Source organism: Natator depressus, chromosome 6 (genome assembly GCF_965152275.1).
Source record: "Natator depressus isolate rNatDep1 chromosome 6, rNatDep2.hap1, whole genome shotgun sequence".
NCBI classification, from domain to species: domain Eukaryota; kingdom Metazoa; phylum Chordata; order Testudines; family Cheloniidae; genus Natator; species Natator depressus.
The window spans coordinates 5,573,701-5,588,532 of NC_134239.1; the positions used below are offsets into that span (position 1 = coordinate 5,573,701).

Genomic DNA, 14,832 nt, shown 5'->3' on the forward strand with positions numbered 1-14,832 from the left:
AAACTGTGCATAGCTCTATCCATGTTATTGTTTCCAGGTATAATGGAGATCCATGGATCCTACTACTGTCTAAGGCACCAGTCCCTCACACTTGCACGTATTCTTTAATTTTATGCATGTGAGGCATTCCACTGAGTCTGTGGGGTTACACTCATAAGTGAAATTAAAATATCAGCCGAATCAGGGTCACAATGTGTAAAATAGACTAAATGGCAGGGTAATGCACTTTCCTAGAGATAAGGCATTTTTTCTCCTTTAGAAGTGAAGGAGTTCTGGGTTTTCCCATCAGTTGTTCCAGGTTCCATTCCACAACTCAAAAGGTCTCGAAGCATATGACCACAGTTCTTTATAATAGATACACCATTCGCATAAGAACTAATGCTTTCCTTTATGGTTGATCAAGCAGCTAGCGCCCAAGGCTGAATGAATGGCTGGAGGAAATTGTACGGCAGTGACCGAGTTCATTCTCACAGGACTGACAGACCGCCCAAAGCTGCAGGTCCCCCTCTTTGTGGTGTTCCTAGTGATCTATAGTATCACCCTGGTGTGGAGTCTGGGGATGATGGTTTTAATCAGGATCGACCTCCTGCTTCACACCCCCATGTACTTCTTCCTCAAGACTTTGTCCCTCGTGGATGCCTTTTATTCCACAGTCATAGCTCTCAAGATGCTGATGAGCTTCTTAGCCGAGAGGAAAGCAATTTCCTACACAGCTTGCATCATCCAATATTTTAGCTTCTTATTGTTTGTCATCTCTGAGTGCCTTTTGCTGGCAGTAATAGCGTACGACCATTATGTAGCCATCTGTAACCTGCTGCTGTACACAGTCATCATGTCACCAAAGCAGTGCCTATGGCTGGCGGCTGGTTCATATCTATGGGCCTTCCTGACCTCTGTGATACACACGAGCGGTTTGCTAAGATTATCCTACTGCCACTCCAATATCCTGAATCATTTTTTCTGTGATATCAACCCAATTCTAAAGCTCTCCTCTTCTGGCTATCAACCAGATCCTTGTTTTCCTCTTTGGCAGTCTGAGTGACCATCCTCATACATCTTAATTATTGTGACTGTGCTGTGGATCCGCTCCACCGAGGGCAGGAGCAAAACCTTCTACACCTGCGCCTCCCACCTGATGGCCGTCTCCATCTTCCATGGGACAATTCTCTTCATGTACTTCCGACCCAGCGCCAGCTACTCACTGCACACAGACAAAATGGCCTCCGTGTTCTACACGGTGGTGATCCCCATGCTGAACCCCTTGATCTACAGCTTGAGGACAAGGATGTGAAGGACGCCCTGAGGAGAGAAATAGAGACTAAATCGAGGGCCCATTTTTTCCTCAAAGGGTGTCATAATAGGACAACCAAATCCTTCAATGGTTGCTCTGTACACATAGGGCTTGTCTCCACTACAAAGGCACAGTTACCAATTCTCATAATATCTGGTGCTTCTCTTAAAGCCCCAGCTCCTTCAGCCATGTGATCACTTAGGAGTCTCAGATTTTTTTTTAAAAGTATGTTTCTAGCCCTCAGGGTTGCTAAGAAAAGCTTGAAAACATGACCCCCTTCAGGGCCCAGAAACCAGCAAGCAAATCAAAAGACCACAATTAGAACTGGTCAGAAAAATTCCAATGAAACATTGCTCCATTGCAATTTGCTGACTGAGTGAAATTGGGGCATTTCTTGAAGACGGGCCAATGTCACTGCAGCGCCATGGTATCAGGGAAACACTGCCTACATCAGAATCCTGCCTGGTTTCCTGCTAGCTAACCTGCCCAGCTCCTTGGCAACCTGCCTTGAGGCCTGCTAGCAACCTCAGAGCTTCCAGAGTCCATGGCCTTGGAGTCACCACACATGCCGATTGCCCTGGGGGCTGGGGACATCCAACATTTCCAGTGTCCATGGCTCCAGAGATCCATTCCCTTTTCAGAGACTTTTCAAATACTGGGGGTTTGTTCCTAATCCAAACAAATTCTGAAATATAAAAATCCTGCACAAAAAAGAATTACCTTTCCCCGCCCCCTCTCTAAACCCTTTGTGTATTATTTTTAAAAGATCTCAAGATTTTAAGCCAATCACATGATTTTTGGAAGCCTGATTCATGGTTTTCAAATGCTTGGGATCAGCAACACTGCCAGGGGATGCGTTATGAAGCAGCAGTAACCAAGTGACTGGACATAACTGTAGTCATCTAAAAGGATTATCTGGGATGAACTAAATTATGAGTGCTTTCTAATTTACCCTCAGTGAGCAGACAATATAAAGTACCTAGTTCATAAACTCAAACACATGCCAGGTATATTTCATTGGGGAAAATTTGTGATAATGTACATGAATCTGGAAACTCCCTACGGGGAACTGAATGCCTAATTCCAGTCAAATTTACAGAGACTTGGATGTCAAAATCTCCTACTCAGCCTTGAAAATCTCAGTCCTCATGAAAAGTGAATGTAAATCTAAAGGTCCATCCAAACATTTCCCAGACATCATGGCAGCTGGTTTCCTGTCAGATATTCACTACCCACACTCAAGCCCGGTGGTGTCATTCAAATTTAATTCACACCATGAAATTTCCTTCTTCCATGCTGCTGGCTCTTGTTATCCAGACAGGTATGGTTTCATGTACCCCTGTATAAATGGCTGGGGGCAATCACAGCATGGTGACCCAGTTCATCCTCCTGGAATGCAGCATACCCTTCTTCACAGCTTTCCGGGTGATCTATGTTCTTACGCTGGTGAGGAATCTCAGGATGATCGTATTGATCAGGGTTGATCCCCGACTCCATACCCCCATGTACTTCTTCCTCAGTAACCTGTCTGTCGTTGACCTCTGCTACTCCTTAGTCTTCGCTCCAAGGATGCTAGTGAATTTCTTAGTGGGGCGTAAAAGCATTTCTTACTCTGCCTGCATTACCCAACACTTCTCTTTCGTCATGTTTTTGACCAAAGAAGGGTTCCTGCTGGCTCTGATGGCATACGACCGCTATGTAGCCATCTGTAACCCTGTGCTCTACACTGCTGTTATGTCTAAGAGAGTCTGTTTTCGTCTAGTGGCCAGCTCATATGTAGGGGGGCTCGTGAACTCACTGACCCACACATATGGCTTGCTGAAGTTGTCATTCTGTGGGCCCAATGTCATCAGTCATTACTTTTGTGACACTAACCCATTGCTGAAGCTCGCCTGCTCTGATAACTACATCAGTGAGATTTTGCTCGTAATGTTCTCTGGGATTATTGCCACATCCACCCTCCTGATTGTCATCATCTCTTATCTGTACATCCTCTTCTCTATCCTGAGGATCCACTCTGCCACGGGCAGGCAGAAAGCCTTCTCCACCTCTGCCTCTCATCTGACAGCTGTCACCATGCTCTATGGACCTGTAAGCTTAAGCCACATACAACCCAGTTCCACCTACTCGCTGGAACAGGAGAAAATCTCTGCTGTGTTTTATACCCTGGTGGTCCCCATGCTGAACCCCCTTATTTACAGCCTGAGGAACAAGGAGGTTAAGGATGCTCTTAAGAGGGTGATAGACTGGAAAAACATTCTCAGCTAATTTGTTCACCATGACAATTCCAGTCAATTGAGAAGAACAATTGGAAGAAGGAGAGGAGTATCGTCTATGTGTCACTGCCTTCATTTGTGTATCTCATACGTTGTACAGGAATTAAATGAAACTCAAAGAACTGATGTAGCATGTGGAAATTATGTTTTATAATTGCTTGAGAGGAACAATGTTACCTAATGACCTGTCATTATGTGGCTGTTGCAACAGACACCCTTCCTTGTTTCTTGACCATGAATCTATTTGAAATGGTGCCCTTCAAGGTTATCTGAGATTTAAAATAAAATAAAACTTGCCTCTAATTTTAATTTCTTCATGTGTTGCTCTAATTAATACTCAGTATGTAACTTGCACTATGAGAATTCAATACTTTTGCTCTCTTTAGCGTCTGGGCCTCATAAGGGCTTTGTGAGCCTGACACAATTAATCTCTATCCCCCTTATAACAGCCCTTAACGTAGTGGAAGCCTATCAGGTCCCTCCTCAGTCGTCTTGGCTCAAAACAAGACATGCCCAATTTTTTTAAAACCTTTCCTAATAAATCAAGTTTTGCAAACCCTTTTTGTCATTTTTCTTGGTCCCCTCTGGACTTTCTCCTATTTGCCCACATCTTTTCTAAAGTGTGACTCCCAAACCTAGACACAGAACTTCAACTGTGGCCTCACCAGTGCCAAGTAGAGCCAAACAATTACTGCCTTGGTCTTACATACAACACTCCTGGTAATACACCCCAGACAGCCTTTTTCACAACTGCATCTCATTGTTGGCTGATACTCAACTTGTGATCCGCTTGAACTCTCAGATCCATCTCAGCTGCGCTTCTCCCTAGCCGGTTATTCCCCACATTGTATTTGTGCATTTGATTTTTCCTTCCAGAGTGAAGTACTTTGCACTTGTCTTTATACTGATCACATCTATACTCAGACCAGTCCTATATACATCTATTCTCAACAGTGTTATCATATATAACTAGGCTTGGAAGCAATAGACTTTTCTCAATAAATGTTGGTAAAGGTTGATTTCACCACATGCACACAAACCAATGAAAAAAATATTGCCATCAATAATTGAAATGTACAGCTAGGCAAGAGTAAGAAAAATTGCAGCTTGAGAATGTACTAGAGTTTGATTTAAGGATATTTATTTTGACATGTGATGTTGACAATTTGTGCTTTAACAGTTATAAAGCTTTAACTTTTTGAATCTCAGTGTTGGCTGTCATTAAAAAAATTATGTCTGACCTCCCATTGCCTGATCCCCCATAATTTTCTGCAACTGTGAAGGTTTAAGCATTTAAAACAAAAAGGCTTAAAATAAACATTGATATTATCAATTAAAATTATTAAAAAATTAAAATTATAAAAAAACAAGGCTTTCTATATTTGTTATACAGCTTTATTTTCAATCATCTTTTTGTCACCTTATTCTGCTCTCCATCTGCTCTCCATCTGTACCTCTTGTCTCTTATTTTAAGCTTACATCACAAGCTCCTGTGGCCAGAGGTTGTCTTTTTGTTATATGTTTGTACAGCACCTAACAGAAGGGGGTTGGGATTAATCCTAATTCCAATGAATTAATTAAGTAGTATCAATAATAATGCTCATGTAATGTTACTCCCACCAATGCCGTATATTTCAGAGGGGTAGCTGGGTTAGTCTGTTTCAGCAAAGACAAAGAGGAGTCCTGTGGCACCTTAAAGACTAACACATTTATTTGGGCATAAACTATCATGGGCTATAACCCACTACTGGGTTCCAGTCCACAGTAGCTTATGCCCAAATAAATGTGTTAGTCTTTAAGGTGCCACAGGGCTCCTCGTTATCAATGTCATATAGTGATTTTATAGGTTTACTAACAGCAATGCTATAAATTGATCGTATATTTTAAGGACAAGACGAGACAATGAGATCATTTAGTCTGACTGTGTAACTCAGGTCACACTTTGATACAGTTACCCTCTGTTTTAAACCCATTAACTTGTGTTTTATTAAGTGTATCTTCCAGAGAGCCATCGGGTCTTGATTTCACAGCATCTCTAGCTGGAGAATCCACCACTTCCCATGGTAGTTCATTCCAGCGGTTAACCACCCTCACTGTTGAAAATGTGAGCCTCATGACTAAATTGAATTGGGATAGTTTTACTCTGAGCAACATGACATATTGTTCAGCAGAACTGGGGGTAGGGGGAAATTGGGCCAAAATACTTTTTTTTCTGAGCAACGCAGATTTGGGTTAACTGAAATATTTTATGAATTTGTGTCAAATGAGCTGAATTGTTTTGCTTTGAACTAAAACCTCAGAAAAATCTAAAAGGTTTAAATAGTTTAAGTTTCCCATTTAAAAGACTTTGTTTCAAAATTTACTTTCATTTTATTAAAAAATATAACAATTGGAAAAACAGCAACTGATCAAACAAAACATTTCATTCAACTTGTCAGTCAGCCAAAAAAATTGAAATTTTTGAAAAAAACACATCAATTTGGGTCAACCAGAAACTAAAATTTTCATTTATGTCTCAGAAGAGCCAGCAAACCAAGAAGTCAGGTATTCACGCAGCTCTTTTGATCATACATTTTGTTTCTCATCATTGCTATCTACTGATTAGCCCTATTCTCACCAGTGATACAATTCTATTGCTTTAGGGCTGGTCGATATGGGAAACTGACTCTACAGGTATCTAATGTAACTCCCTATGTGGCCACTTTTCTTTTTCCGGTTTAGTTTAATCCAGTGGATTAAGAGGGTCCATACCAGGAGCTATTCCAGAATAGCTCTAGTGCCTTACATTCACCTATTACCTTGCTCAGGAATAACTTCCCAGTGCAGACAAGCCCCTGTTCTCACCAACACTGATTTGGAGCTGTCCTTTCACCCCTCCATGCAGAGGTGGGACACTGAACAGCAAGGTTTATCAGTGGGGAAATGAATTTATTTGATGTTTTTCCCACCCGAAGAGCCCAATACAATTTTGCAAACATTCTGGTGTAGCTGAATCCGCATTTTTCTCTGAAAAAAAGTTTCAGCCAACAAATTTTGCCCAGCTGTCGTTAGGATCCTTTCTACCCCATGGAAATGCCTTACACTTAAGCTCTGCTCAATAGACTTGAGCCAAGGGATAATAAGGTTTAGCCCATGGTGAGTAATAGTGAGAGGACAGAAACCCACAGAAGAACACTCAAATGCAGCTTCCTCCAGGATTCAAGAGTTGACCCGCTACCCAACCCCATTCATGGGGGCTCTTTTTTATCTTGTATTAATACAGTTTCAATGAAAAATATCAGAGCACAATATTGGATCAATGCTACCATACAAAGGTGATTTTATCTTTCTCAGCTGATAAATGTCTACCTTCTTGATACCTTAACGTCAGAAAAAAAAACTTTAAATAAATCTTCAGCTAGTACAAGTCCTTCTGCACTAGTGTGATTCTGTGGTCACAAAGTTTGCCATGGAATTCACCCTGTTGCTTCCAGAATTGTGGCCCAGAATCTCCACTTTCATTAAATTAGCCTCAGGTGTCTAGCCCTTTGTGGAACTGACCTTCAATGCATAGCCAATGCAGTGCCCTGTGCTTGTGTCTGCAGGCTGCCTAAAACAATAGCTCTGAGAAGTATTAACAGTCCCATTTATCTTAATCAGAGCTCTGGGGTCTCCATGTGTGGGGGGTCTTCCCCCTCCAGGATGCCATAAAGCAGCCAGGCACCTCACATTTTGTTTCCTGTCACCTTGCCCAGCTAGTACAAGGAGGAGTTAATTGGACCAGGCAGCCTGAGTTGCTCCAGGTAGGAGGAAGCCTGGGCCCAGGTCCAACTTGCAGCTAGGGAGCATAGGGAATGAAAAGTACATTGTGGCGGCTCAGGCCGAGGGGAGTCAGAATGAGTGCGAAGGATCCGCTCTTGGTCCTTTCTTGGCTCCTGTTTAATTGTACGTTTCACTTTTCCCCTGTAAAGGAGGAGAACATGGGTGGAAGAAATGGCGGAGGGAAATCACACTGTGGTTATAGACTTCCTTTTCCAGGGATTCATGGATCATCCGGAGCTTCAGATCCCCCTCTTTGTGTTGTTCCCAATGATCTATGTTATCACCCTGGCGGGGAATCTAGGGATGATCATCTGGATCAGGTTCAACTCCCGACTCCACACCCCCAGGCACTATTTCCTCAGCAGATTGTCTCTTGCTGACGTTGGTAATGCCTCGGTTGCTGATGACTTTTGGGGTTCAGGCCAAACCCATTTCTCTCGCTGCGTGCCGAGCACAGGTTTTCTTTGTCTGTAACTTTCTGACCAAGGAAGATTTGCCTGGTGGTGGTAATGGCATCTGATTGCTTCCTAGCCCTCGGTAGCCCCTTGCTCTAGAGCCTCGTCATGTCAACGAGACTGTGTGTGTTACTAGTGGTTGCTTCCTACATATGTGGCTTTGTGAACGCAGTTCTTCGGACTCCATTTATAATTTACCCTGCCCTTCTGTGACTCCAATGTCATCCACCATTTCTTCTGTGACATCTCCCCAATCCTTAAGCTGTCCTGCTCCCACACCCACAACGCTAACACGGTGCATTTCACCTTGTCCACTATAGTGGTCATGACTACGATTCTCATTGTACTATTCTCCTACATGTGCATCCTCATTGCCATTCTGAGGATCCACTCTGCCAAGGGCAGACGCAAAACCTTCTCCACCTGCGCCTCCCACCTGATGGCTGTAACAATTTTCTATGGGACTGTGATCTTCATGTATTTACAACCCAGTTCTGACTACACTACAGACCCAGACAAGATCATCTCTGTGTTTTATATACTCATAATTACCATGCTGAATCCCCTGATTTACAGCTTGAGGAACAAGGAGATGAAGGATGCCTTTAGAAGGATGATAAACAGGAAGATTTGTTCTCAGTTAATATAATTATTGGGATTTGTGCTTATCAATAAACAAGTGATGAATTAATAGTGAATTCTCTGTGTCATAGCTCTGATTTCTTTGTTTTAACTGTATTCTGTGGCTTGTTCGAAAAAAAAGGAATCCAAGACTGTTAATCTTGGAAATTCAGTTTCCCATGTTCAGGAATGACTGCGAGGCTGCAAAGAATACAGACGCTCCCCGATTTATGCAAGTATTCTGTTCCAGAATGCCTCGTATACCTCGAGTTTTGCGTAAGTTGGAAACGTATCTCCGACCATTACATGCAAAAAAAAAAAAACCCAAAGAAACTCCTATTTCTAGTTTACGGAACTTTTTCCATAATCTCGGATTTGCGTAACTCGGGGAGAGTCTGTGCACTATTGTAAGGGAGCATTTGTCACAGTTCCCCTCTGACTCCCTTTGCTGGATATGCACCGACTTGTGTTGAGGGGAATCCCATCTTGGATCCCCAGTTGTTTTAAGGTGCCAGAGATTGAATGGAGCCAGTCACTGCTGCAGGCTTGGGGTTCCTAGGCACGCAATCAGGGTGCAGGCCCTCTGCCTAGCGCCCTTTCTGGTGAGCTGGAACCTGCTATCTAGCTGCCTAGTCCCTGGGCTCAGGGATGACTTTGCAGACTCTGCCATAGCTTAAACACCCCCGTCCTAGAATGCCACAAAACAGTGTGAGCCTTCTGGGTTACAGCTGAGCTCTCCCATAGGGCCACACAGTATGTGTAAAGAATATAACACACAGAGAGAGACACTCTGAACAGGAATCTAACATGGCAGAGCTAACACTTCACCAGTAAAGCACAAGCTCATTTAGAAAAGGACACACATCCTAACTTCAATTGGCCTCACTAGCTCATCCTTTCCTTGGGAGTCCCCTTGTGTATACATCTATGTTCAGAAAGACTGCTCCTCTCCCTCCTCATCTAGCTCCTACACGCAGCTCCTCTCAGTTCGAGCTGGTCAAACATGGCCAGGTAGAGCCCAAATTGAGCAGCTTTTGCCCTTTTATAACCATCTTACTCTCTGTCAGGTGACCTCATGATCAACCTCTGCGGATGACCAGATACCCCTACCAGGCAAACACTGCTTCCCCCCCACCCGCCCCGCCCGCATCAACAGAAAGTTTAGATGGGAAATTTTCAACCACCCCCAGGCAGGAACAGATCCAAAGCTCATTGAAGCCAATGAAAAGACTTGGATTGACTTCAGTCAATATTTGGCTCAGTCTGTCGGAGTTTAAGTGGGGATATTCAAAAGGCACCAAACTCCCATTGCAGGGAGTTGTCCAGGGAACTGGATGTCTAACTGCTCATTGAAAATATGCATTTGCTCATGGGCAGTTGTTGATTGCACTATGGGGTTTCCAATCCTGGACCAGTATTAAAGTGTTGAAAGGAAAATAGCATTGGAAGCCAAATGAGTTTGGCCCACACACGTATTGCCAGTTTAAGAATATCACGATGTTAATCAATAGACAGGTTTCAGAGTAACAGCCGTGTTAGTCTGTATTCGCAAAAAGAAAAGGAGGACTTGTGGCACCTTAGAGACTAACCAATTTATTTGAGCATAAGCTTTCGTGAGCTACAGCTGCATCCGATGAAGTGAGCTGTAGCTCACGAAAGCTTATGCTCAAATAAATTGGTTAGTCTCTAAGGTGCCACAAGTCCTCCTTTTCTTTTTAATCAATAGAGTAACTTTGATGTCTTTTTATGTTATGACACTATAGCTTCATTCCATTTTGCACATATATGGAAAAATCATAAGTAGTATTCCTAGGAGCACAAGAAGTGGATTTAAGTGATTGATGATTCAGAGAAAACTTCCCTGGACTAACCAGAGCATATGAATATTCAAATGTCAGTGTGTGAGCAAGCTTGCTAGTGCTATGAATATTGATAGCCCCATCACACTAGTACTTCATAATGGGTACTAGTACATCACAATCGTACATCTTTATAAATTGATTGGACTACATGTATCCTTTATCTGTCCCCACATCATACTCGCAAGTCAATGGAGTTACTTCTGGGATGAATCTGTCTCAGGGTTTACAAAGTCCAAAGAAAGCCAAACAAAGCAGACCCTTGACATAATTTCATGATCACCAGAGAAACTCTTTCATGGGTTGGAGAGAAGATAAATAAGTAAATTGAAGCACTCTCATAAAAATGTCCAGGACTGAGATCTATGGTGCTGAACTAATATGCACTGGAGAGACTCCATTGAGTCCAATGGTCAATGGCTCTGGTCCTTAATGAATGACAAGGGGGCTGGTATAGTTTTTTCAGATTGATTTGAATGAGAAGGGGCAGCTATTTTTTTTATACACAGCTGTTCTCTGGGAGAAGGTGCCACTGTACAAATTGTCTTGGCAAATTGTCTTAACTTCAGTTACACTACAAATAGGTTTACTTATTCATTACTCTGGCAGAGCAAGTGTTAATATTGACATTATTTCTGTATCATGACTCATATGTTGTTTTCCTAACCATTCCCAATGTGTTTGCTTGCCTAATTAGATAATGACAGAACTGCTCAAAAAACAATGTTTTAATGAGGCCCACAGCAACTTATTATAGTCCATAATAATGGATGCTGTCTACAAAGTTCTCCAAACTTTGGAGAATTATGTCAATATGAACATTACTGGCATAACAAGTGCTGGACAATAGGATTTACTCTTTCCTTTTTTTCCCCCTTTCAATATCTTCACTTTTGGGCCAAATTCATCTCTGGCATCATTCTTGTATGCCAGGGCTATATTTGGCCCATTGTGTCCAAAGCCATGACAAATCAAACCAGGTCACTGCGGGCGTGAGTCTATGATCCTTGCTCACATTGACTAGCACTTACTCATAGCAGTAGCCCCAATGAGATCAAGTTCTACTCAATGCAAGTAAAGCAAGATCAGCTTTGGTTCCAAATAAACTAAAAAATTTAATGTGCACAAGACAGACAAGAAGGGGCTTTATCCTATGCATAACAACATGTTAGGGCGTCTCGAAACTATAGGCTTGATTCTGATGTCCTTACACTGAATAGCCCCTTACTGTGAGAGTGGTCTCATGGACTTCCACCTGCTGAAAAAGTGTGGGTAAGGGCATAAAAATCTGCCATTAAAAAGCCACGAAACTATGTTAGGAAAATAAGCAGAATCTCTTATTTAATCTGGAAGAAACCGTGCAATCCTCAGAGTGTTTTATGTCGATGCAACATTAATATAAATGAGTACTGAAACTGATGGTTAAGTGAAATACAATTGGCCAGATTCTAAGCTAGTGCAAATCAGCATCACCCCATTGATGCCAAAGGGGCAGAAACCCCAGCTAACGTAACTTGATGGAGTGCAACTTAAATCAATGTGGCTATATCTCCAGTAGGTGTAAATCATCTTTGCCCCATTTAAATCAATTCCATACGGCTAAATTGAGTGGAAATCCATCAACCTCAACAAAAACCTCACAGATACAGATTGAAATCAATGGCGCTCCAGCTCCAGTTGGTGTAAGCTAGCATCACTACATTGCAATCAATGGGGTCAGATCCCCAGCAGGTGAAAATCAGCATTAGCTCCATTGGTGCTAATGCGTGAGACCCCAAAGTAAATAGGTGGAGCGCTACTGAACGCATTGGGCCAGAACCATAACTAGTCAAAACTGGTGTCATTCCATTGAAGTCAGTGGGGCTACACACATTTATACAAGAAGAAGATCTGGCCCTTATGACCATAGGATTTCCCAAAGCACATAAATGGCTTAGGGGCAAAAGCGCCTTATTGGGGCAGCAGTCTGGCTTGTTATATCCAATTGGCAGATCATGTCCTTAACTTCTAACCTGGTGTAGATATGTAACCCACACACCGCCTGGGTGTGGTGCTCTGTCCCATCCGGTGGCACTGAGACCACTCAGAGAGAGTTTAATGAGTCTACCCTACATCCTTAGTCAAGAGCCATGTTGCTTTTAGCTCATGTGGTAGAGGCTCATGTACTAAGCTGCAGAGGTCCCAAATTCCATCCTGACTGCCGACGACTGGGGTCTGTCGGTGTTACAGATGCACATCAAATTATCCACCCAAAGGGGCAAGTGTGAATTGTCTGATGTTCATAGCTTCCCAACATTAACCTTATTCCTAACCATACCCCTGCAGAGTTTGGGGAAGTTCTGGGGCAGACTCTTGTTCCATGACTGACTAACCTGTAGAAGCTACCAGTTCCCCGCGGTCTCATAGAAACATGGGGATTGCCAGACAGGATCAGACACAAGGTCTATCTAGTCCAATAGCCTGTCTATGACAGTGGCTAATACCAGATGCTTCTAAGGAAAGCAGAAGAAGCTCATAGTAGGCAGATGTGGGATAATCTTCCCCCAACATTAGGTCACTGGAGAATGAAAATAGTGGTATATTAGGTGATGGTCTGTTTCCATCTTGGCATTTGGTCAGAGGCCCATGCAGTGGTTATTCTGAGGTTGTTTAATCAGTTCTCCCTAAGAATCATCTTCATTGTCAACTTTGTCCACAACCCTCCCTGACTTTGTATAGGTCCATATCTGAGTCTGCACTGGGATCAGAGTGAACTTCACATCATCTATGAGTTTGATGGAAATATTTTCCACATACCAGGCCCTGAGTTCTCTCTCTGATCCCACATGATTGAGATGTACTGTTCTCTGCAGTCCTGGCCTCCTTAAAATTCTGTCATGGCAGTGCTGGAATTGAGATTGTGTGATCTTAGCACACCAGGAGTTGAGCACAGTCTAACAAAAGAGAATATAAAATAGATGGGCCTGTATATTTAACAGCGTCCTCTATTGAGATGCAATTTCAGAACAGCTCAGGTATTTGTATGATTTCAGCATCCTTTTATCTGAGTTTCAATCTACAGAGAGCACCCAACCTAAAGCACCAATGGTAACTGTAATTCACCTTTAAATCAAGAATAAGAGGCCTGTGATTTACAAACAGAATCTCTTGAGGTCTAGCCTTACTGAGTACAACAAACTGCAGACACCCTCTAAGTAGAATGCTGGAAGTGTGCTACTCCCATAATAACCCAGTGGTCAGTGGATTGAAACCAGGGTCAGCTAGCACTGGCCTGTTTATTATTTACGGGTATAAAATGGCCATGACTAAAGTTAGTCTGGAAAGTGGAAGAAAGTTTCTAACCATCAGAGGAGGGAGGTTCAGGAACAGCCTCCCACTAGAATTAGTGGAGTTATACAACCTAACTCAATTTAAAGTGGAGCTGAATAAGTTTATGAATGGGATTATATCACGTTGCTGCCTGCAACAGCAGTAGACTGGACTCAATGACCTCGGGGGGTCACTTCCTGTCCTATGTTGCTCTTGGGATTGCCAATATTAACAAGCCTGCGTTATGCACAATCATTTTTGTACGATTCAAAGAAATGGTGCAATCCAAGAAATCAGGATGGTGACCCAGAGAACTTGCCCCCTCTCTAACAGCTGTTCATTGATTTTTAAAAAAATCAGTAACTACATTTATTGAGAAAATATCTTCCTGTATATCATCCTTCTAAAGGCGTCCTTCACTCCTTGTTTCTAAGGCTGTAGATCAGGGGGTTCAGCATAGGGAACACAGAGATGACGTTGTCTTGGTCCAAGGTGTAGCCAGAACTGGGTCATAAACACATAAAATCAGAGTATCGTAGAAGGTAGTGACAGCTGTCAGGTGAGAGGCACAGGTACAGAAAGGTTTGAGTGGATCTTCAGGATGGTGTATTAAGAAGACGGCCTGAAACATAAGGCCGTGTATCAGAGTCCTGGTGTGAGGCCTAAAGCCTGAGCTAAAGTAACCAAAACTTTGCAGATCTAAAGCAAAGCCAAGCTGTGAGCAAGAGGCAGGCCCCGTTCACAGAATCTGACAAAACCAGGGCTGATATTGCGGAATCACACGTGCTTAAGTAGTGCTAGGCACAAGAATATATACGCCAGCACATTCCAGAAAGGCGGTACCAGAACACCTCGATACCAAACACATGCCCCAGAGATAACAGGAGCACGCTGACCCATCTTAAGGATAAGGTCAGGATGACAGCATGATGGATAGAGATGTTTTAATCAAACCAACATGTACAAGGTAATGGGCAGCCCTTGGATCCGTCAATGGGTGGCACCCTAATACGTCAGAGGGTGTCATTCTGATACGTCAGGGGCAATACGTCACTTGTTTGTATTTGTGTATAAAGATATATCTCAGAGGGAGTGTCTTTGGCCAGCCTACGGAGCAGTGGAGAGTCCCACCACTGACTGAGTTGCGTCCATTGACACAAGCATACAGGTCTGACTATCCATCCAGGTGCTAGTACTTTGCTCTATTGACAGTAAACCTG

The 14,832-nt window shown here is 42.9% G+C and overlaps 1 protein-coding gene and 2 pseudogenes across 1 annotated transcript; all 3 read left to right on the forward strand.

Annotated features, from left to right (window-relative positions):
• Positions 1-427: 427 nt before the first annotated feature.
• LOC141989183 (olfactory receptor-like protein COR4) lies at positions 428-1,485 on the forward strand (annotated as a pseudogene).
• A 1,153-nt stretch (positions 1,486-2,638) lies between these two features.
• LOC141989887 (olfactory receptor 5J3-like) lies at positions 2,639-3,559 on the forward strand. Its single transcript, XM_074956811.1, has one exon. The coding sequence runs from the start codon at positions 2,639-2,641 to the stop codon at positions 3,557-3,559; it is 921 nt and encodes a 306-aa protein (XP_074812912.1).
• A 3,980-nt stretch (positions 3,560-7,539) lies between these two features.
• On the forward strand, positions 7,540-8,472 carry LOC141989184 (olfactory receptor 5AP2-like; annotated as a pseudogene).
• The last annotated feature ends 6,360 nt before the right edge of the window (positions 8,473-14,832 follow it).